The 22,864-nt window shown below is 36.5% G+C and overlaps 1 protein-coding gene across 1 annotated transcript; it reads right to left on the reverse strand.

Annotated features, from left to right (window-relative positions):
- Window positions 1-668: 668 nt before the first annotated feature.
- LOC146145149 (putative ATP-dependent RNA helicase DHX34) lies at window positions 669-21,989 on the reverse strand. The gene is made up of 22 exons (XM_083389487.1): window positions 21,895-21,989; window positions 21,112-21,311; window positions 20,522-20,602; window positions 20,168-20,369; window positions 19,595-19,779; window positions 18,972-19,089; window positions 15,881-16,090; window positions 14,846-14,971; window positions 14,227-14,331; window positions 13,903-14,098; window positions 13,513-13,637; window positions 9,080-9,254; window positions 8,173-8,366; window positions 7,934-8,047; window positions 5,966-6,078; window positions 5,420-5,591; window positions 4,984-5,112; window positions 3,695-3,910; window positions 2,614-2,821; window positions 1,917-2,081; window positions 1,060-1,310; window positions 669-815 (listed from the first exon to the last, which is right to left on the reverse strand). The coding sequence occupies exons 1-22, from the start codon at window positions 21,937-21,939 to the stop codon at window positions 669-671; spliced, it is 3,477 nt and encodes a 1,158-aa protein (XP_083245613.1). The 5' UTR covers window positions 21,940-21,989.
- Window positions 21,990-22,864: the final 875 nt, after the last annotated feature.

Consider the following 22,864-nt stretch of genomic DNA (forward strand, 5'->3'; position numbering starts at 1 on the left):
AAATTAATATCAGAACATGTGTATCTAAATCAGAGGTTGTTGACCGGCCAGTATTTGTTTTTCTATAAAGATTTTATTGGTTCCATGTTGCGTTTGTTTGTTGTTAAATCTACTTGTATATTATGCTGCCCTATACATAACACCTAAATTACACACGCGTAGATAAGTAACTGGGATTTGCGAGATTTTGAACTACTATATTTTCTTGGTTCTTGTACAAATGCCTACGGTACTTATTATGTTCAATTTGCTACTTATTGTGATTTTGGCTATGTTTAGTGAGAACAGTATGATATGCCCGCGCGAACCTGTCATTCATATATCACGATTGGTTAGCGCAGACAATCTCTTTTTTGCGCGAATTTTTAATGTTATTTGCAGTATATCCATTGCATTGTGTATCATCACACCTTTTAAAACACGATTGACGCAATGTTTAATTTTTGCGCTTCGGGCACTTTTTTAAGTGGTTTCCATACAGCCTTAGCCTACAACTGTGGAGTCAATATCTTCATACCAGGTTTGGCAAAATCAGCTCGATGAAAGCAATATATGGATTTTGTTTTGCAGACCAATGCAATTTGTAGTACTACTACTAATAAGTAGTAATAATATTAAGCCATTTCAAAAATTACCATCCAAATTCGTAGAGTAATTTATTTGCGATATTACGTCAGATGTGAACGTTTGTGCTTTAAAATTTCGACAGCGGAAAGCTGCAAGTCCTTCTTGCACACATCGCAATGATAATTGCGCTGAAATGACGTCGCTGATTTCGATGTATTACTGCTTGTACCGGAACCGTCTTCATTTTTCTTTACAAAAAAACATTAGCTGTATACCAATATCGAGCAAAAATCCAATGGATATACTATAAGCAATTTTTTCTTGGTTAAATCATTTTCGTACGTATAAAACTATCACTACAAGGCAGTGTTGTAAAGAATTAAGTCAATGAATAAAAGTATAGAGTTGATGGTATGCAAAATTCTGTCTAATAATTTCTAGGTTTATTTTAGTTTTTTTGTTCATCACTATAGATATACAACTGAAAAAAACCTTATCGTGTTCTAGTTTTGCGCTTGGATCGCCGCAACTTGTCTGGTGACGTAATCGCTCAGATGTGGTCAGCGGCATTTTGACGTCACAGGTAGGGCAGGTCCAAAATGTCCTCAAATAGTCGCCCGTGTACTCCACGGCACCTTCTTTGAGACAGTTGTAGGTAAGGTAGGTCGCAAGGGAGATTCCGCCCTTGATTGGATTGGGATTAGCTTCAGAAAGAGGAATTGCAAACTTTTCGGAGTTGATACCTGGAATAAAATATACTTTTCCATGTGCTCGAGCTTAAAAAATTTCCTAATTGGATTAGGGTGTAGCCTGTGTTATCGCGGATTAGAAATATAGACAATATGTTTTGAGAAAATATTGGTTGTACGCTTAAAATATATTTGTTTATATAAAATGATAACAATATGTTTAAAATAAAGAATATAATTTTGATAAGTAGGGGTTAGGTCTAGTAACTGCTTTAATGTGGTCAACTGTTTCACAGACAAGAGGGAATTTTATGCTTTTTATACCTGTTTTGCCAAAAACAGTCTAAATATAATTTGATTCGAAAGCAAGAATCTTTGTTTACATTTTAAGATCTGCGGGAGATTCCTTATATACGAAAGGGTTACAGTCTAACATAGGGGACATTATTCCTCCACTTTCTATTTAGTAATTAAATTAACTTAAATTTCCATATAAAATTCCTAGAATATCATTTGGTAAAATAAATTTTTGTTTTAAGTATTTTTTTTGAATAGAGTGTAGTTTTTAAATAAGAAAGCAGCACAAAATGGATTGTCATATAGTAGCTGTAACTACCACTGTTTGAAAATGTCTTATTGTGAGGGTTTTAAACACTCTACCTTTATGGCAGTCTTCTGTGTTGTGTCCAGCTCCAACATAAATCTGCTTTTTTTCTAGTGCAGTAAAGCGGCGCAACCTGTAAACTACCTTGCTGTCCAGAAACTCTGCAAGCTTGTCGCCAAGGAATCGTTGAAGCTGTAAAGTTTTTCGACTACGCTTCGGATCTGTAAAAAACGGAGTTTAAGTATTTCACAACAAGTAGGTTGAGGCCAATAAAGTGCCGAAATGTTTGTCAGGACAACATTATCGAAGTACAACAGGCTTATAATTCTAACACAGGCCAACTGAAACAATGCTGTAAGGTGGAAAGCATTTAATTGGTTGTAAACCCTATGTTAGATGAACTTATACAATGAGAAAAGCAACACAAAGTAATGATCCCTTTTTAAATTATGTATCCCATGTTCCCATTATATACAGTCGATACGTGCCATTAAAATGGATGGCGGTTGAAGTTTTCGATAAACCTATTTACCACCACCAAACCTTTTTTCCCCCATGTACGAATTTGTCTTTTAAACGAATAACTTAAAACTGTTATGATTTCAATGGGACTTTCAGTATTATGTCGCTTCTAAATAGCATTTTATTAAAAACAACTGGCAACGTAAGTGCATGTGTTTTCCTCATTGTGAGGAATCCGTCAATGTTATTTGATTACAACGGAAATTTTACGGACAACCTCCTCCTTCTCACCCAGTCCTTTGCTCCTGATTCCTTCCAGTCTCAGCCTAAGCAGCTCCTCCCATGCGTTGCGAAGTTGGAGTGTGGACGCTGTAATCCGCTGAGCGACTTCGTCATCATCCAAGCACAACTCGATCCACTCATCAGCAACGATCCTCTTGCAACTCGCGTCCGTGTCCAGGGAGCGCGCGAAAAGGAGTAGAGTCTGCAGGGCTGGAATCTGTCGTAAGATAAAGGAGTATTTCTTAGGAATGACAAAAATTCAACGCCAATATAGGAACCGATAAGAGGACAGATTTTCGACAGATTCAGTGAGTCAGCAATGGCTTTCGGTGTACTAATGATACGTTCGCCGTACTCGTTGGTCAAAAAGCAGCTTTAGAAGGGCTAGATCTCAGTTGTTAACACACATTTGTGTGTGCATGTTTCGTTGAATAAATGATATGGCACTGTGGATCCCCTTCAATATGAAGTTGCAGATTGAGCAAGCATTGGCGTTTGGTTGTTTCTCGACTCGCTCCTCTCTGAGCCTGTGTAGCTCAGTTGGTAGAGCGAAGGTCCCGTGAGTTCGAACCTCACTGCAGGCTAGTTGTTTTTCTAGCCTGTCCTGCTTGCGTCATTGATCGACAGACTAGGTGAGTCTGCAATGACTTACGGTGTACTAATGATACGTAAGCCGTAATCGTTGGTCATAAAGCAGCTTCACATGTGTGTGTGCATGTTTCATCGATAAGAGGATATTGATATTTTTGTTTTCAAGCCAAGTCGTGCATAGTATACAATTTAAATATTATAATAGTATACAATTTAAATACTTTGTAAAAGTCTGCCTTTCACAAAGTCTTAAAAATTGAAGAAAATGTGTTGTTTTTACACATTTTCTCAATTCATAACGTGAATAAGGTTTATACGAAAACGTTTAAGCCAAGGTACGAAAATTGAAGTACAATGATACACAACTAACGTTCCTTTGTGAACGTTCCTTGAATTCCAACATATACAGATTGTTCGGAGATTTTAAGTTCAAATTAAGCAAAACATAAGAGTTAATACAGCTATAAAAGAGCGTACAGTACATACTAGTCGTTCGTACCCTCATCGTGTTGACCAAATAAGGTTTTGTGGTTTCCAGCAGTGACACGTAGGTCAGAAGCTGGTGTCGGTGACCCAACAGACCACGATGACCAGACTGACCCTCTTTAAGCAGGGCTGGGTCATCTTTGCCGGTGGGTTCTAATATCTGGGGGTGATGGGCGAAGTAGCTGTTGGGGTGAAGGATAACGAACAACTTACTGCGCGTGTGGAACACCTGCGAAATAATTATTATTATCGATCACTAATAGAACTGATGCTTCAAACTCGATAGGCGTTGTATTGCAATTTGTTTAATCAAAAGCAGTGGTCTCCAACCTGTGGGTCGCGATCCCGAGTGGGGTCGCCTAAAATGTTTGTGGGGTTGCCATAACTTATCATATTCCTACTGTTTTAGTACGATTTACGTATTTCGTTTTCTTTGCGATGACGTCACACTAATAAACGTGAGTGAGTGCGTAGGTGAGACAAGCTTTCGTTTCTTCTACATAAAATTGCTGTTTTTAGGTCTTCAGGGTTGGGATGTGATGCAATCAACGTACCCCACTGTCTAATTATGTCATTGAAATACTCATTCCATTTTCAACCACATGGCTTTATAAAGCTGGACTTTTTGAATATTATAAACGAAACATCGTAATCGCTTGGAAGTAGAGCATGGCATGTGGTTGTGCTTAAGCAAAGTGAAGTCGCGATTGCAAAAAATTAGCGCAACCATCGCACTGAATGCTTTTTTCTGTTGAAACAAATTGAAATTTTTGTGTAATTGTTGAATTCAAATTTATATGTTAACTAAATCTTCCTTAACTAAAAAGGCAATCATTTTGGTCACATGCGTATATTCGCTTGTGCTACTTTGTTTAGCAATAATCAAAATATTTGTATTTGTATCTGACACAAAATAGGTCGCACTATATATTCTGATTACATTTTATTCAAATTGGGGTCGCTGGTTAAAAAGGTTGAAGACCACTGATCTAAAGTAAACGGTACAAAAACCAACGCTTTATACTTTATAGGATTTATAGCATATTTAATTTAGTAGAATGCCTAATATGTTTTGACTCTTTGTCATTTGAAGAATTCTTGAAATAGACGTTTACGGTAAATTGGGAGTTGTTTTTACTTGCTAATAGAGAAGTAAGTGAGATATATGCATTTACACATCTTAGAAAACACGCTAATGTTTAGCGGATTACAGATTCTTTTTTAAACGTTTTTACGAGTGAGTAGCTGAGTTAAAGTGCACTTTGTTAATTAGAATTTAAAAAATAATACAATCCGACTGACCTGATCTGAATCCGGAGAATAGGAATTGCAATCGTCGGGGAAGGCGAGATTAGGGTATAATCCCGAACATAAGATTACTTTTAGCATGATAATGTCGCGCAAGGTGAACTGACGACGTTCGTTGGATGCCTAGAAAATAATTAAAATTTAGATCACATAAAATAATAAAATTTGGGAAGAGGAAACAATCATTGAAAGCAAAAAATGAAAATACCTAATCATTTACGGGCAACTAATTTTGATCGGTCTTTGCTAGTCTAACAGTGTGTTTTTGAAAATTCCTATTAAACAGTAAATGGTAGATATCTAATCTAAAACAGAAAGTTCAGGGTTTTTATTATCATTCCATGTAGATCCCTGCTTTATTTTCGGAAAATACATAACAGAAGAGCAACTAATAATCAGTTAAGACTAAGTATCAGACCAATTCGTACACCTTATAAAGCTTATCCAGATTATGCCGTAGTTTAAATTCGAGATCTTTCACGTTCGATGCAAGTCGTGACGCCGAGTCGCGCTTTTCCGAGTCCGAATTGTCGTCTTCCGAGTTGTCCAACTCGTATTTTCCTGCATCCAGACGAAGCACCTTGGTTTTTCTTGACTCTTGCCTAAAACAACCCAAAAAACAACGTTGGCATCATTTTTTTTGTCGCCCAAATACCAAAAGAACGAAAGCAACACAAAGAAATCCACATATTTGATAGCGGCTGTAGGCAATGCAAAAATATTTTCAACCGACTGTAAATTTTGTTGTATCATTATAAATTGCGAGTTAATTTATTCATTTCTTACATTTAGGTTTAGTTTCAAAGATTTAAAAAGGCAATAATTTAACCTTCAATAACCCTTGATATAACTTGATATAACTATTCGACTACTAAAATATAACGTTTTTATGAACTATACGTGAGAACTGACTTTTATTTCCCAATCAAAATTTGAAACAACCCAGCCCTACTTTGATGAATGTAACATGAATTACCGCTGTTCGTTCTTGAGAACTCGAAGTCTCTTACGATCGGCGTGTCTTCTCCTTCTCTCGTGGCTCGTCGTCGCTTCTTCTTCCGGCTCTACGTGCGACAGGAGGGAGTTTCCCTGTTGTTAAGAGTAGCTTTAACTAATGGTTTGCATATAAAGTAGACCAGGGGTGTGAAACCTTTTAAGCCGGCGGGACAATTATGTGTATGCAAACGGGTAAAACGATTTTGGCATCGATCCGATTAGCCTTAACTCAGTGTTTTCCAATTTTTCAGTTCGCGACCCACTTTTAATGCAAGTTTTATTGTGCGACTCACATGAGATATGACCAAACGAATAAAGTTACATAAAACCTGTATCTTTAATACTGGCTAACGTACTGAAATACTTAATGGGACACAACACATCTTATTCTTACCTATTTGTGATATTGTTGCATAAATGTTGCGTAATGATAATACAATAATTTCCCGATCTAATAGAAAACTGTAAAATTTAGAAAGGCTTCGCGGCCCACCTGAAATACCCTCACGACCCACCAAAGGGTCGCGACCCACTGGTTGGAAAGAACTGCCTTTAACTGATATGCTGGCGACCTAAAGTCCATTCTCTAAGTGTCTATTTAGTCAGTATACTAACCGATCGAAGAACTTCGTGTAGCCTATAGTTTGCCAAACATGTCCAGTGCCCACGCACGTACTTTACCGAATGCCAATTTACAGCCGCGAAAGTTGCCAGGATATATATTAGGGTTGTTAAAAAAAAACACTTTCTTGTCAAATTTCAGTGGGGACCCCCTGGAATTGTTAGGTTGCGGCTAAAAACCACACAAACCAAATCTGAGCACGTTTGGTTCAGTATTGACCGTGCAACGTCAATTTGAAAATTCCGATTTGGGCTAAAATTAAAAAAAAAAAAATTGTCCTCCCCCTAAAATTCTTTTTTTACATTGCTTTGCAATTGAATAGCCATAAATAAATCTGTTTTGCAGTAAAAAAGTGAGTAGTCATGGTACAAATGTCACATTTCAACAACATTTGTTAGTCTGTTTTGTATGAAAAATGGCTTTTTAGCACATTTTTTTTGAACTTTAAATAAGTAATTGATATAATTGTATGAAGAATAAATAAACTATTTTATTAATTTGATGTCACGTGTGCTGCATCTACTTTATTTTAACATTTTAAGCCATTTTTTATACAAAACAGCCTAACAAATGTTGTTAAAATGAAACATTTATACAATAACTACTCACTTTTTTACTGCAAAACAGGTTTATCTCTGGCTATTCAATTGCAAAGCAATGCAAAAAAAGAAGAAAAAAAAATTTTTTAGGGGGAGGACAATTTATTTTTTCAAAAATTTTAGCCCAAATCGGAATTTTCAAATTGACGTAGCAAGGTCAATATTGAACAAAACGTGCTCAGATTTGGTTTGTGGATTTTTTACACGCAACCCAACAATTCCAGGGGGTCCCCACTGAAATTTGACAAAACAGTGTTTTTGTGAACAACCCTAATATATATATATACTAAAGCAATTCGAAGTGAGAGACATCATTCTAATATTAAACAGAACTACTGCTATTCTCGATAGATTAGCACACATAAAGCTTGAAAAAATGACGGGGCGATAAAAACGTCTAATTTTGATCGCCATTATTCTAAACTCGTCAAGGGTACCTATGTCGCGGACCAAATATATTCGCTCTGCGGGCCGCAGCTTACACACATCCCTGACTACCTGAACAAATGCACAGTACAACTTGTCGAATGTATTCAATCAACTGCACCTTAAAACAAGATTGGCTCCGCAAATCATTATCATTTCCATTATTTGTTGGAAATCGCCATTTAAAGTCTAATCAAATAATATACGTAAGAATAAAATAAACCACTTTAAGCAATGGTTTGTTCATTTTTGATTATCCTAACCATGCTTTGTAAACTTCAATGTTATCATCATACTTTACCTGGAGTAAGTCTTCGAATTGCCTTTTCACATTAGCCATCTCGTAGAACCTTTGTTCTTCCAAGCACCTCTTCTTGCACCACGCGCGACTTGATACTTTGCCTTCCCGTTTAACCTTATATAACAATTGATTTACCGAATCAACTAGTCATAATAGATGAATAAAATAAAAATGTTACCAATTTTAATCATCGTGCATTTCAAACGCTTTAAGCGATTTTTAAATAGGCAATAGTAAACCTGAATCCACTCGTCAAACAGATTCAACAAAGTTATGGGATCGCCGTGGTCAGACTCGAAAGGTCGTCTTCTCGTGCAAGATTCCGCATCGTTGTATGCCGACCGTGTGTATGGCGACTGCACGCTAAGCACAGCAGCTGTCGACATGACAGGCTCGGTGACGTCGAACAAGCTTCCCATGACCATCATTTTGCCTGCGGATAAATCACTTGCGTTAAAATGCGTTGAAAGAATGCGGACTGACGGTAAACTAGTTTCTTTAGGTCGTAAATTTAACAAATGTATAATTCGCAAAAATGCACACACGGTAACCGCTTGTAAATCACATTCTTGTGTGCAGACTTGGACGACTAGATTTATTTAAGCTTTTTAAAATTATATTAGAATTTAAAATTAGATTTTTTTTAGATTAGAATTAGATCATTTTAAGTTTTTAATTAGATTAGAATTACTGAACTCCTAAAAAAACAAATTTCAACTGGAATTTGAACTAGAATCACATTTAATTATTTAGATTCAATTTAATTCAATCGCAAATTATTCTTATAAGAATGGTAATGGTGAGTATGTGTTTGCTAATTTATATGTCTTTTTATGCTTTTTAGACTGTAAAAATTACACACAAGTCGTTCCAACCAAGGAGTTTTAATTGAAATTGTGTGTAACTGAGAGAATAAAACGCCGTTGGACGAAGTAGCATTTTTGGAAAAATCCGAATTTGATTAGAACTAGAATATGAGAACACAGGCAATGACCAAATTAGATTAGAATTAGAATTAGTCGCATTGAGGTCTTATTCGATGAATTAGAAAACCTTAATTATCTATTTGTCCAAGTCTGCTTGTGTGACGTACGGTAGATATTTTGTTTTTTATTGTTATCTGAAAGTTTTACTGAATACGCTTACCCACTGTAACATCAACTGGTAACTGGGCCAGCATTTCACCCAACGGCGTGATGGCCTCCTGAGCGTCAATTGCCCCGTGGTTAGTTAAAGAACGGATGGCGTCGTTAAGTGCAGACGATGGGGGTGATTCGATAAAGCGAAACGAACGGACGTCGCCCACTCCCATACTTTTCATCTGGATATTTGCAGATACGATTTGAACACAGAAAAGGCATATTAGACTGGTATTTCATACTTTACTAATAGTTACAATGATCAAAAACGGCAGATTGATGTAACTCGTAAATATGGAAGAGGGTGCAAGCAAGAAAAACGTAAGTGAAATTGTTCGGAATAATAATAATTTTTTGTAACCGGATAACAGATATATCCGGATATTTGTACTTTAACCTAACCGGTTAACAGGATATATATATAACATCTGATATAAGATTTTTTAGACTCTCGATCTTTCGCAATTTACGTAAATACACGTTTGAAAACACACCCAACAGTAACACACTTAAATATCAACATTAATACATGCCACACAAATAAATAAATCACATAATTTGAATATTTACTTTATTATGAAGGACATTGTATCAAGCTTTATTTTTGTAACCGCGGCCTGTTGTGTTTCTTTATGAGTCACAATTATACGAGATAAAGGGCTTGATTTAACGATTAAAGTATAAGCTGCTTAAAACTAGGTCACTCAATGCTAACAACAGTCTGCTGTAGCTTAACAGCATTAGTTCAGTAGACCTAGGCCTCCAGTAAACTGAATTCGATAAACTGTTGCCGCCGCCCCTGTCGGGCTCATAAGCAAACATTCACCCGAAGAAACTTTGCTGAAAACGGACTGATAAGATGTAAAAACGAACTAAAAACTGTTTAAATTATTATGTCCGCATATCAGATAGCAAAAACAACCTCGGTTAACCGCCATAACCGGCAATCCGGATAGCACAGCCCTACGACGGAAATAAACAGACCTTGCGAACCGTACCCTTACCCCATCGGCCTAGAGCAGGGGTCGGCAACCTTTTTCTAGTCGCGGGCCAAAACCAAACTTAAAAAGGTCTCTGCGGGCCGCACAAAATAATAACTAAGAATTGTGTTGTTAAAATGTTAGTGAAAACTAATGGATCCGATCCGATACTGAAGTCTTTATCAGTGTACACGAACAGGAATTTATTAAAACACGTAAAGGCTTAAACAAGTGGATTCCTTAATTCGAATGAATTAATACAAAACAATGTTAATAAAACAGAAACAGAATCAGTAAGTTAAACATCATCGCCAAACACTTACAAGTAACTAACAAAATGAGCTCCTACCGCGACAAGGTAGTAACACCAACTGCCGTAAGGACAACTACAATGTCAGGGCACCATGTGCTCAGTGACTTTTGACCGCAAGTCATAGAATGATCACACAATTAAATAGGTCATAAAGTACTTATATAAAAATGCGGTTTAGCAAGCTCACTGTTAATCTTAACAAACTCACTGTTATTTTTTTTTCTTAAAAAAGTGAATCGCAACGAATAGAAAGATTAACGAACACTCGGCAATGTATAGCAAACGCAAGAATAGAAACATAACAGTCCGTCCCAACACCAACTCATTTACTGCGTTGGTGTGACACGCACAATAGGGCCGTCAGTACAGCAATGCACCTTGGCTCCCTCGTATACCATCACAGCAACCGATCAACCTCAAGTTGACAGGACGAAAAGTAAGAACCCGATGATATGTTGACGAACTCATCTGTCGCTCGACGACCACCGTACTTATCATCTGGACGAAGCATCCAACCATTGGATATAGTTCCTTTTACCTTCTTGCATTCTTTACACGCGTTGAAGTAATATCGATTCCGCTTATCATTGGCGAGATGTGGACATTCACCACAGTCTTCGTACTGCGCTGCATCTGTGATTTTACTGATTACACGCACAACTCGTTTAGTGTACTTTTTACTAGGTTCGCTGACCTTAGGAGCCACTCTTACTGGGCACGACGATTTGGCCAAATTGCCAGGGCTTTTCGATTTCTTCCGACCATGGAAGTGGTTGTCGCCATGTTTGTGCCTCCTCGGAAAAACACCAACACAGTAGTGACCACTAGACGACACAAACAGTTCAACGTCTTTGTTGAACATTGTTGCTCGACCACGAGCAAGATCAAGTACAGCACCTGCTTTCTGGAGTGACGACCTGCTAAGCAACAGGGGCAAGTCGTTCTTGACGACAGAAACGTCAATGCTGCACAATTTTCCACCAACACAAGCAGGAATTAGGACTTGGGATCTGGAAATGACTCGCTTTCCGTCACCAAACTTAAAAACTGTACGCGAAGGAGTGATTTTAACGTCACGTTTATACTTGGAATGTAAATTGAATAAATAATTTCGCAGCCACCGTTCACCACAGACAGTTTTCGAGCAAGCAGTGTCTATAACTGCCGACTTGTAGGTTTCAGCTACGCAACTGTTGGTAACACTTGAAAATAGCACAATGTTGACTTCATCGTCTGAAACATCATTAGAAGAAATAGACGTATTACAACTTTTGTGAGGACATTTTGCCGCCCAATGCATTTTAGAATCACATATGACGCATCTAGATATTTTTCCAAACTTATCGATAGGATTGAACTTTCTTTTATCAAAACTTTTTCGATGTCTTGGATTACTGGCTACGTAAGATTCTTCTTTGACGTCAATATATTGTGACAGTTTATCAGAAATTGGGCTTTCAGTAAATATGCGTTTTAGAGCAGACTTCATGGAATCAAACCTAAGGTCACTTGCAAATGTCAAAGCCAATTGTCGTTCGTTAGAAGTTAAATTTGCGCCATCCAACAGTTTAAAAGAAAGAATTGTATCTGGCAATTCCATCTCGTGAAACGTCATCTTATGCGATAAATGTTCAAACTCTAGAATGTAGTCAATCATCGTCTCAGTACTTTTATCAAACCTTGTAAACTTCGTGTATGTAGAGTACGCATCATCTACAGATTCCGTCTTGAACGCTGCATCGAGTTTTCCAATCAACGTAGACATTCCACTCTCTGCGTGTAGTTCCTCGCGCGTTAATTGCGAAACAGCCTTTTCCGCTTTCGAGTTGCCCTCTAGGCCCTCCAGTAGAACAATAATTGCTTGCTCTTTCTTGACGACGCCTGTGACAAGCTGCCACATTTGTACCTTGTTCTTCCATGCAGAATAAGGCAAATCGTCTTTAAACTTTGGTGGAGATCTCTTTGCACTTGTTGCCATTTTTCGTGTTTACAACTGGTTTCCTGTAACCATCCTCTGCTACCATGAAAACTAATGGATCCGATCCGATACTGAAGTCTTTATCAGTGTACACGAACAGGAATTTATTAAAACACGTAAAGGCTTAAACAAGTGGATTCCTTAATTCGAATGAATTAATACAAAACAATGTTAATAAAACAGAAACAGAATCAGTAAGTTAAACATCATCGCCAAACACTTACAAGTAACTAACAAAATGAGCTCCTACCGCGACAAGGTAGTAACACCAACTGCCGTAAGGACAACTACAATGTCAGGGCACCATGTGCTCAGTGACTTTTGACCGCAAGTCATAGAATGATCACACAATTAAATAGGTCATAAAGTACTTATATAAAAATGCGGTTTAGCAAGCTCACTGTTAATCTTAACAGTTAGAACAATTGTGAATAAGGCAGGCGTTGGATATTTTTCGCACTTAAAACGTGTTTAATTTCATTTACAAAGGCAGCAAAGTGTTGACCCAAAGCGGATGAAGAGTGTAATAAAACTACTTTGAGTGACGGGATCACATTTTAAGTTAATCTAGCTGAGTGTTTGTTAACTGTTTCAAGTCAAGGCGCACCTGGCGAGCGCGATTTTTTTGGTAGACCGGTATTTCTTTTAAATTTTTTGCTTATTATTGCATTGCCGAAAATAGAAAATGTTAAAAAATATATATCCAATATTTTTTAATATTTTTTTCCCATTTTGCGAAACGCACTTGCTTGGCAGCCTTCCACGGCGCAACGGTAAAGAATCGCTGATCTAGTTGAAAAGGTATCATCAATAGGTAAACAAACCGGACGTATAATGAACATTCGCACGAAGCGCGAAATTTTTTCGCAATTACGTAGTTAAAATAGTCAAAACGTATGTCAAATAGACTCGTGTCTAATTTGTCAAAAAGGCGGCGGGCCGGATGAAATAAATCGGCGGGCCGGATCCGGCCCGCGGGCCGTAGGTTGCCGACCCCTGGCCTAGAGTATGAGCTCAGGAAAACTTGCGTTCAGAATAAAATGGTGATATTAGTTAAATAAATTAGTGTAAACGAGAGAAGATTGCTTTTCTCATCAACAAATTTGATGTTAGATGTGGTGAAAACATATTTCTGAGAATTCGCGATCGACCGCGTAACAACATCTCACCTGAAGTAGGAGCGAGTCGAGTGGGACTCGTTGGATCTCGGGTACCGCGTAATCGGCCAACGCCTCGTAATCATCTTCTGAGTAAAGTCGAAAGCAAACTCCGGGTCCTGTGCGCCCAGCACGACCTGCAGATAAACAAAATTACAATACAAAATTTTTACCCCAGAGAACGTATCTTAATGGAAAACATGAACAGCATTTTTGTTGTAGGTTTTTACTTATCTGATGCACATTTAAAATTCAAACATTTGTAAAATCAATATCGGACATGCTAAAAAAGAATTTACTTTAACAGTTCGCAGAAATATACGCTATCCCTGTTTTATGGTTTTAACCCCAGGCTGGTAAAAAGTCTATGAGACAAAATAACTAACAAAAAATGATTAGAACCTTTTCGTTGCTCGGCACTGGCCCTGCTGATCCAGAACTCATGCAGCTTCTTCATCTTAAACTGCGAATCATAACTCATTTCCTTAACTCGGCCAGAGTCGGCAACAAATCGGACGCCATCCACAGTTACAGAAGTTTCTGCAATGTTGGTTGACAGGATACACTTACGTACGCCCTCCGGTGCCAAATCAAATACCTACAGAGTGCGAAAAGCGAAATTATCATTACAGGTGGATACGTAACATTTGAGATTATTAAAGGTCGTTAAAACACGTGATGAATAACTTAATAAAAACTGAAGAGAAAAGCAGAATTACATCACACCTTGTCCTGTTCTTCAATGGACAAAGTGCTGTGCAAAGGGAGCACGATCCATCGCTCAGTTTGTTCCGCGTATAGTTTTGCGGCTTCTTCCACAGACGTAATCTCCTATTCAATTATCATGGTGTTAAATGTGCACAGAATGCAAAATTTAACATCTTAAACACGGGACCCGAACGCCACAATAAAATACCCTACAGAGCAGTTATTTCTTAACCTTTTTACATCAGGGATCACCTGTAAACAATATGCAAAGGCATACCACGCGTTATAGGGATACCTGTATATTCAGAATTGTTTTGCAGGGTTTATTATTAGGAATTATTAAGCAAAAAGTGTATTATCTTTAAAGCACAAGATCTAAAATAAACAGAAAGCCAAAAACCAAAAAAAATATCAAAAATAAAGCAATTAAATTGAGATGAATTAAAAATTATAAAAACGCAAAGAACAACTTTTGGTTAGAAACAATTTTGTTATGAATTGAAAAAAATATTACACAAATTTCGGATTAAGAAGCACTGCCCTATGACAAATTACTTATTTTGGCTAACCAGGGGAGTGTTCGGTTTGTAGCGTTTCACTTACGCTACTCCTCAAATTAAAATAACCTCGTGTTAACCTGCATTCCCGGAAGAAACACCAGAAGATCCCCCCTTTCAGACGAGGGGTACTTGGTGTCGATTTTCTGAAGAATGCGTACGTAAGGGCGCGGATCCAAACGAGAGCTTTTAGAAGACTTCTCCATCTAAACGGCAACAACGAATTCAATATAATAAACAAAAATGTCACAATAAGTAACTATAAGACTATAAAAGCGTTAGATGGACCAAAAGCACGAGTCAGTCTAACAATTCTGTTTACGGCGTTTGCTCTAGTCAAATCGTATTTATGATCTTATGATTTTTCCATTGCATTTATTTTCAATTAAAAACCAAGCTAATCTTCAATTAAGTAGTTATTTTTGAAAAATAGAAACGTTGGCCATTTTATGACCTTTAATAGACTTTTAACATAATTGAATTATCTGTAAAGACATATCTTAGGATCTTATTAAGACAAAAACTAAATAAAAAAATTAACACTGACTTAAAAGGGGAAAATGGTATCCTTGATCTTTATTGATAGCAGTTAATTTTAGACTTAATAGAGCAACTTACAGAAATTCAGGAGTATTTTATTTTTTATTGCTATCTCATAATCGGACAAAGTGTTTTCTTAAACAAAAAGTCCTACTGACGAGAATAGAGGTTCAAATTAGCTGTACATAGCGTTAAAGTAAATCCAGGCATCCTTGGCAAATTTTCAAGAAATCCGCTTAAAAATGTTAACGTTTGGCCAATTTATTTAGGTTTCCAATAGGTTTATGTGCAATAACTTGAATGCGTACGTTTCCAAACCTGAAATTTGGGTCGCGACAACAAAAAATGAATTAAGTCACTGATCTAGTGTAACTGTATTGTTAGACTTTTTCACAACACTTTAATGATAATATGCGTCCAAGTGTGTTTTAGATCCAAATACCTAGGGCTTACAACGGGATTTTCATATGTGTTGTGCTAATCCATACACAATGTTGGCGCGTAGTTGAAAAAACATGCACCAGTTCAAGTTCATGGCGAATTAACTGACCAAGAGAATTATAAGAACGACGTACCATAGGAATAGGATGGTACTTGACTTGTATGGGGTAGAGTCTACCAGGAACTTGGATAACAGGGGCGTCCTTAAAGTATTCAGAAAACAGCTCCAGATTAATGGTGGCCGACATCAACACCAGTCGGATGTCCGTCTTGCGCTCATCCGACATAAGAAGGTTGCGCAAAAGACCGAGAAGTAAGTCTGACTGAAGATGTCGCTCGTGGACCTTGACAACATTTAGCGTTCAAACGTTAAGCGCGGACTATGAAATAAGACAACAAATCCAGACAAAGTCACATAAAAAGTTGTTATCCAAAAATATTTTATACACTCACTAGTTTTTCCTGAAATGTATGCATTGTCACGTATATATAAAATTAAATAATAAAGAAAATGCGTAATAAATAAGGTCCTGTTGTCATTTTGGGTGGGATGTTTATGAGGCTAAACATGGCCCGCAAAGGTGTAAATAAATGTGGTTCCCAGATGGATTTATAGTTTTAAAATTGACTACATCACGGTCGCAACAACTACGGAATAAGACGTCAACTCGTTACAAGTTTAGGTAGATAACCCAGTAAAATATAAGGTAAATAACTCATATAAATAACCAAAGTACCTACAAGACGTGGGCATACAACAATCCACTCATTAGGGTTTCATATAACTTTGGGGATGTTAAAATTACAATATGGGATCCTCGGGATTCGAATTCCGAAATATTCCAATCCGTTTCTGTCCTTTATATCGGGTAATTTGAACCGCTAAAATTTATTAGTTTTGTCTCTAAAGGTTGCGGTTTGAAAGAAACCCTGTTAACTCATATATAGTACTTGGCTTGAATGCAGCATTGTATACGGCGTTAATGTTTTTAGTCCCAAAATTAAACGCTAGTCGCTACACGATTTATCAAGGTCACCTTAAGGCTAATATTGAGCAAGGTTACGTAAAGCGTAATTAAAAAATGAGGGTAGCGTTTTGCTACTGTCAGGATTACCTATATAGCGTACCTTTTCGGTTCCTAGCTTGCTACGTTGCTAACCGAGTAATCTAACTCGAATCCCGACTAGATCGAGTCTTAAATCTTCCAGCCCGGCTTTTACTACGCAGCGCTATCTATTACTCACCTAAATCCGATACATATTACCCACCATGAACAGCAAAACGGCAGCGTCCAAACGACATCCTTAGAAAAACGCGTGCGCAATATAATGTTAGCGACAAACCAATTACAGATTAATTAAACGATCAGAAATAAGTTTTGTGCACCGACATAACAATTCACGTTGTGTCTAAACAAAATACAACATTCGGCTTTGGTTGAAATCACTATGATAATAATGTACAAAACAACAGTATCTACAGCCGAATTGTATTAAGAACAACGAAATAGTTAAACCATTGGGAGGCTAGCGTTACATAAACAGCGGTTTTGTGGGCCTGTCGCTGCGGCGGCTAACAGAGAATTCATTTGGAAATTTTCCCAAAGGAGATCTTTTTCGGCGAACCAGAACAGACGATTTCTTAAATGGCAAATCCTGGTCTGCTGTAAATGACATTATTTTAAACTTTTGCAAGATGCGTGATGTTCGCTGACTGCGCGTAATTGTAAGTTCAACAATCAGACAATTTACTAATGGCTCTTTGTTGTTGCTTTTCGTAAATTAGACACTCTTCACAAATATACAGGTACCCCTGGTTAAAAACCCCTGATTTAAATGAACAGAACGATTTGCCAGAGAAACCGACACCCTAGCCGCCCTATGAACTACTTATAACAGATGTTACATTCCGACGGATTTTGATCTTATTCCAAGAGGTTTGGTCTTATACTGCAGTCAATTTGTTTTTGGTAAGGCATACGTTTTGTTATTTTTTTTAGAATATATCCCATTACATTTGCTTCTAATGTCCCCCCCTTTTCGGAAGTGACATTAACGTTTTTTGTTCGTTTTTGTCAGGGTTTACATCACCGTCCGAAGCTGCGTGTATTTTCTCAGTTTAATTGGGTCACACGTCTTGCTAATGCGAAACCAAAATCAAACGCAAAACGCCTTTTTCGTTTCTTGTTTGGTCGACCGTGAACGCAGGATATTTTTTTCTCTTTCGCCTTTCGTTATTCGTTCGGGTTGGCTGATCAACAAGTGTGTGTTCGACAATTAATAACAATCAATCAAGCGGTCTCTGTAATTCATCTGGCCCGCTGCCTCTTCGACAAACTATACACGAGTCCATTTTAAATACTTTTTGACTATTTTCACTACGTAAGTACGACAAATTTTCGCGCTTCGCGCGAATGTTCTTTTTACGTTTTGATGCTGTCTATTGAAATAGATTAGCGCTTCTCTACCGTTGCGCCGTGGAAGGCTGCCAAGTGCGTCGCAGACAAACGGAAAACGTATTCAAAAATATTGGACATATATTTTTCAACATTTCTTTTATTTTTATTTTCGGCAATGTAATAAAAACTTGCAAGAAATTTTAAAAAATGCCTTTTTCTCCCAAAACAAAATCGCGCTCCCTTCGCTCGCCAGGTGTGCACACATTTAAAAAGGTTAAAAACACTCAACTAGATTAACTATTGAAGTGGCGTTTTTGCAGATGTTGCGCTAATTAAATAACACCGGGGAAAAGCGATCTTCGTTTAGTATTGCAGGTGACGAAAGACGTGCCTTTAATTTAGCGTAGTCCCGTAGATGGATTTACCAAAATCGATCACATATATTTCACGGACTTGTTTTCGTTTTTTTCCTGAAGTTAACGATTGCACACTAAGCGGTTTCGCAGCTGGCGCCTGGCAGGATTGTCGGCGACGCACGTGTGACGGTGTGTTTGGCGTCTAAAAGTTTGCTTTTGCTGGACGTTAATGGGCTGTTTCTGATGATTTTTTTTATTATTGATGACGTCATTGCAATCGCTGTTTTATGACGTCATATCTGTCACTATGTTATGACGTCATTAACGTCAGACGGAAAAACGGGGAATTCCCGAAGTTGAAAATTCGGGACCTCCCCTTTTTGGATTTCTGGATACGCCCCTGTTTCATGTTTCCTTGAAAATATTAGACTATAAATTGTCTATACCTAAAATTACATTATAGCGTTTACCTCATCAAGGATAATAACGTTATACTGTTCCAACGACGTATCTTGCTGCATCTGACGTAGAAGCAGTCCTTCAGTAAGAAAAAGAATTCGAGTTGCTTTTGTCTTCGTACCTTCAAATCTAAAAAAATTAAAATTGTTTGACATTTACAAGTTACAGCCAAAAATGTCAAAAGAAAAGAATTACGTATGATAATACTTCCACACATACTTATTGTAGCTACTGATCAAGTGCTCTTGAAACTTACTTTTTGTACCAAATCAATTGCAATTTAATGCTTTAATCTATATATAGTAAATAACACATTTTTTTCCACAAAAAAAAAAATACTTATATTGCCCCTTAAGTATTAAAAAAGTTGTTTAATTTTATTTAGAGACTTGTATGTGGTATAAAATACTGGTTGGCCAATATAATTTCAAATTTCAAATATCAAAAAATTTCAAATTTCAAATTTTAATACTTATACAACTGACAGACTGAAATGGAATCTCTTACAAATTAAATGCATTGTGGTGTTGTTAAGAAGTATATATATAATTAGTTTGAACATTTATAACAGAACCTTTTCTTATAATATATTATTCAATTCAACAGATTTAACAACATTCTTACAAACATATACCTGATTTGGTAGGCAACTTCTGACCCATACTGGTTCAGTGTCTCATAGGCTACACGCTTGGACAGCGATATGGCAGCTATTCTCCTTGGCTGTGTACATGCTACTTTGGTGAAACCAGCATTAATAAGATATTGAGGTACTTGTGTCGACTTGCCGCAGCCAGTGTCCCCTGCCACAATGACAACCTTAAGAAATTTTGTAAATATATTTATGCAAAACTTCCATAGAAATAAGTTGTTTTAGATCTTTTGTATGTAGAGCTCTTTCTGTTTGTTAAAACAAATGCCCATGAACAGCATAAATCTACTAAATAGTTAAAAGTATGAATTTAGATGAGTTAGTTTAACGAACAATAACATACTGATTACACTAGCATTTATTTCATTAAAATATGTTTTTGATTGATTAACAGCAAGTAATAGTATTTTTAAAGCAAAACTTTTGAAAACAAGTAATCACATAATATGCCACAAAATAAATTATTACTGTAAACCAAAAAAAGAAACATTAAAATAAATTTACTAAGATATATTATGAGAGCGATGTATTATACCGAAAAATTTTAATTATTACCTTATTCGACTGCACAGCTTTCACAATTTTATTTTTAAACTGTGCAATGGGGAGATTGGCTTGGTCAGTTCGTAGCTTCATCAGTTTTTTAAAGGATTTCTTTTGGCAAAAATCAACATAATGCAAAACTGCTGAGCGAAAATCAGAAATTAAGTCTGCTGTCAACACATTTGCCCCATAAAAATCGCTGTCATAGCCTCTCCTGTAACATACAATTAGGGTTGAAATGACAATAATAACCAGCAAATTCTGAATTTAATGTTTCTTAACAAATCACATGCTTGTTTAGAATTGGCATCTTGTTTAGAATCTTGAAAACAAATTTAAATATATATATTACATATATAATTCTACCTGCTATTCTTTTTTGCATGTTTTTGATTTTTGGTAAAGATATCCAAGTCTTTGGTAATCAAGGAACAGTTTATTTTATATCTATAAAAATAAGAAAAGTACATGTAATGAAAAATGTGATCAAATCTACTTTTGGCAGCAAAAATATTAAAACTTTAAATTAAATATAAATATTTTTTTAAATCGACCAAAGTAACAAATTATAAATACGGCATTAAGATTTTCCTTGTTGTGGTACAAGTAATTTTACAGCGACATGAAGTAATCACACAACCTAGAATATGACTATGTAACAAAGTATCTCCAATGTAAAGAGTCAAGCTGATCACAAGAAAAAACAGTATTTTCCAATCCTACTTTTAAATTAGCCACTAGAGCAACTAAGTTCCAAATTTTAACTAAAATAATTGTAGTTGGGTGTACAGAAAGTACAGTGGTAGACAATGACAGTAAAACCTGTTCAACAGAAAGTAATGGAATTATGCAAAAGTCTGAATTAAAGAATGGTCTGAAACTAAGCTAACACCACTCATTTCATTATCAAAAAAATTCATACAATCAGTCCTATTTGGTATAAAACGACATGTAACCTGGGGTGGAATTCTTTGGGAATATCATTGTCCAGGCAACTGCTGCTCGCTTGTAAGTCAGCAGAATTACTTTTATAATACAACTTGGAAGCTTTGTCTTTTCTTCGGGATTCAAATACTCGATATCTTTCAAAGAACACCCAAAAATCATCATAGTCTTTTGATCCAACAGGTATAAAATCATTTTCTTTGAAGAAAAGCTGAAACATTTAATATCAATTATTTTAAAGTGGGAGGTTGTTGCTAATTTTAAATAGAAACCTAGAAGAAATTACCTTGTTTAAAATGCATAAACTTTTTATAGCATGAATTCATAGTGCATTAACCACACAAAAAACATTTGGGTGTACTAATGTTTACCTAGCCCAGATGATTGTGTAAACAGTAAAGTTGGTTTGGTGAAAAGGTGTTATTACATATTGTGGCATTATTGCAAAGACGTTATGGATCTTGAAACTTACAATGTTTTGCACTGAAAGACGTTTATAAAATCTAAAATTGTGCAGCTTCAATAAAGTTTATTCTAAAATTTGCAAAGTTGGTTAATGGAATACTACCAAAAAAGCATAAGCAAGACTAAATTATTGTGTGTCTAATCGATTTGTTGCGACTGAACTAATTTTAAGGTGATTTTCGATGTAATGCTGGGTTGCTGCCATGCCTGAAAGTGCAACTGTAGGGGCATAAAAAACAGCCCAGGCAAAACTTTCATCTGGCGGGGTGTTCTGTTGTATTGTAGCATAATACCATGTAATTATCCTTTGTGACAATGCAAATCCTTACCTTGTTTAGAGTGGACTTGTGTTGATTCCAGTCAAAGTTATCCATGGTCTAGGACTGGGGTTTGCAATTCTTTGTGACAAGGCGTTGTATGAGACACATTAAATATCTTGAGGGCAGTACAATTATTCCATAAAGTGTAATTCGTTTAAAAAAAAGCTGTAAATAGTATCGTTTTGACATTCAACTGTTTAGAGTGGGGGAAAGTGAGATACCTTACATGCGCAATATGCAAGCATTTTTTCTTTTTTCTTGCAAATATTGAATAATAATATTTTTTTATGATATTTTTATGAAATTTGTAAAATATAGTGTGGCGCCTCACAATTGTCCACTAACATCTTCTGCATATAGTGTGCTATTATATATAATTCCGCTTTAAATATGCTTGCTTTATACAATGATAGTATCATTGCTTTATAGATAGCAGTGGTTTTTTAAATGACTCAAAAGTCCAAGTCAAAAAAGTGTATTTCTCTCTTCTTACTCTTACACTCTTGCATGTGCCTTTTCGCGTTAACGCCCATGGCAGTCTGTTCGAGGGCTCTTGGTGTAAGGTCGCCCTTTTCTAATGCTATTAAATTGGACTGCTAAATCAAGTAGTCTTTGGGTTGATGTTAACTAACCTTCTGATAGGAATCTGATAAGGGGTCATAGGGATATATAAATAGTCCCAATAAACATTTAAGACATCCCAAACCGCTACACAAGTCAAGTCTGATTGTCAGGTCATAATCGGAGCAAGTCAACTTCAAGCCAAGTGCTTGTCATAAAAATAAAACTTAAAAACTGATAAACTTATACCATTATGAGCAATAACACAAGTAAAATATATAATAAGTGCAACGTATAACAACCAAATTCTTTTATGTGCAAATGCTAAGATAACTTACCCAGCTTAACCAAAAAAATGCCTAATGAAAAAACTTCATTTCAACCCAAGTCATTTGTTGGAATGACTTAAGTCAAGTCA

This window comes from Ascidiella aspersa, chromosome 5 (genome assembly GCF_963924565.1).
Source record: "Ascidiella aspersa chromosome 5, kaAscAspe10.2, whole genome shotgun sequence".
NCBI lineage: Eukaryota > Metazoa > Chordata > Ascidiacea > Phlebobranchia > Ascidiidae > Ascidiella > Ascidiella aspersa.

Coding starts and splice junctions, on each gene's coding strand:
- LOC146145149 (XM_083389487.1), bottom strand. CDS start 21,939: ATGGATAACTTTGACTGGAATCAACACAAGTCCACTCTAAACAAG. Junction 3,911..4,983: donor ATTCTCCGGATTCAGATCAG/GTCAGTCGGATT, acceptor ATTATTTCGCAG/GTGTTCCACACGCGCAGTAA. Junction 1,311..1,916: donor CACAGAAGACTGCCATAAAG/GTAGAGTGTTTA, acceptor ATTTTATTCCAG/GTATCAACTCCGAAAAGTTT.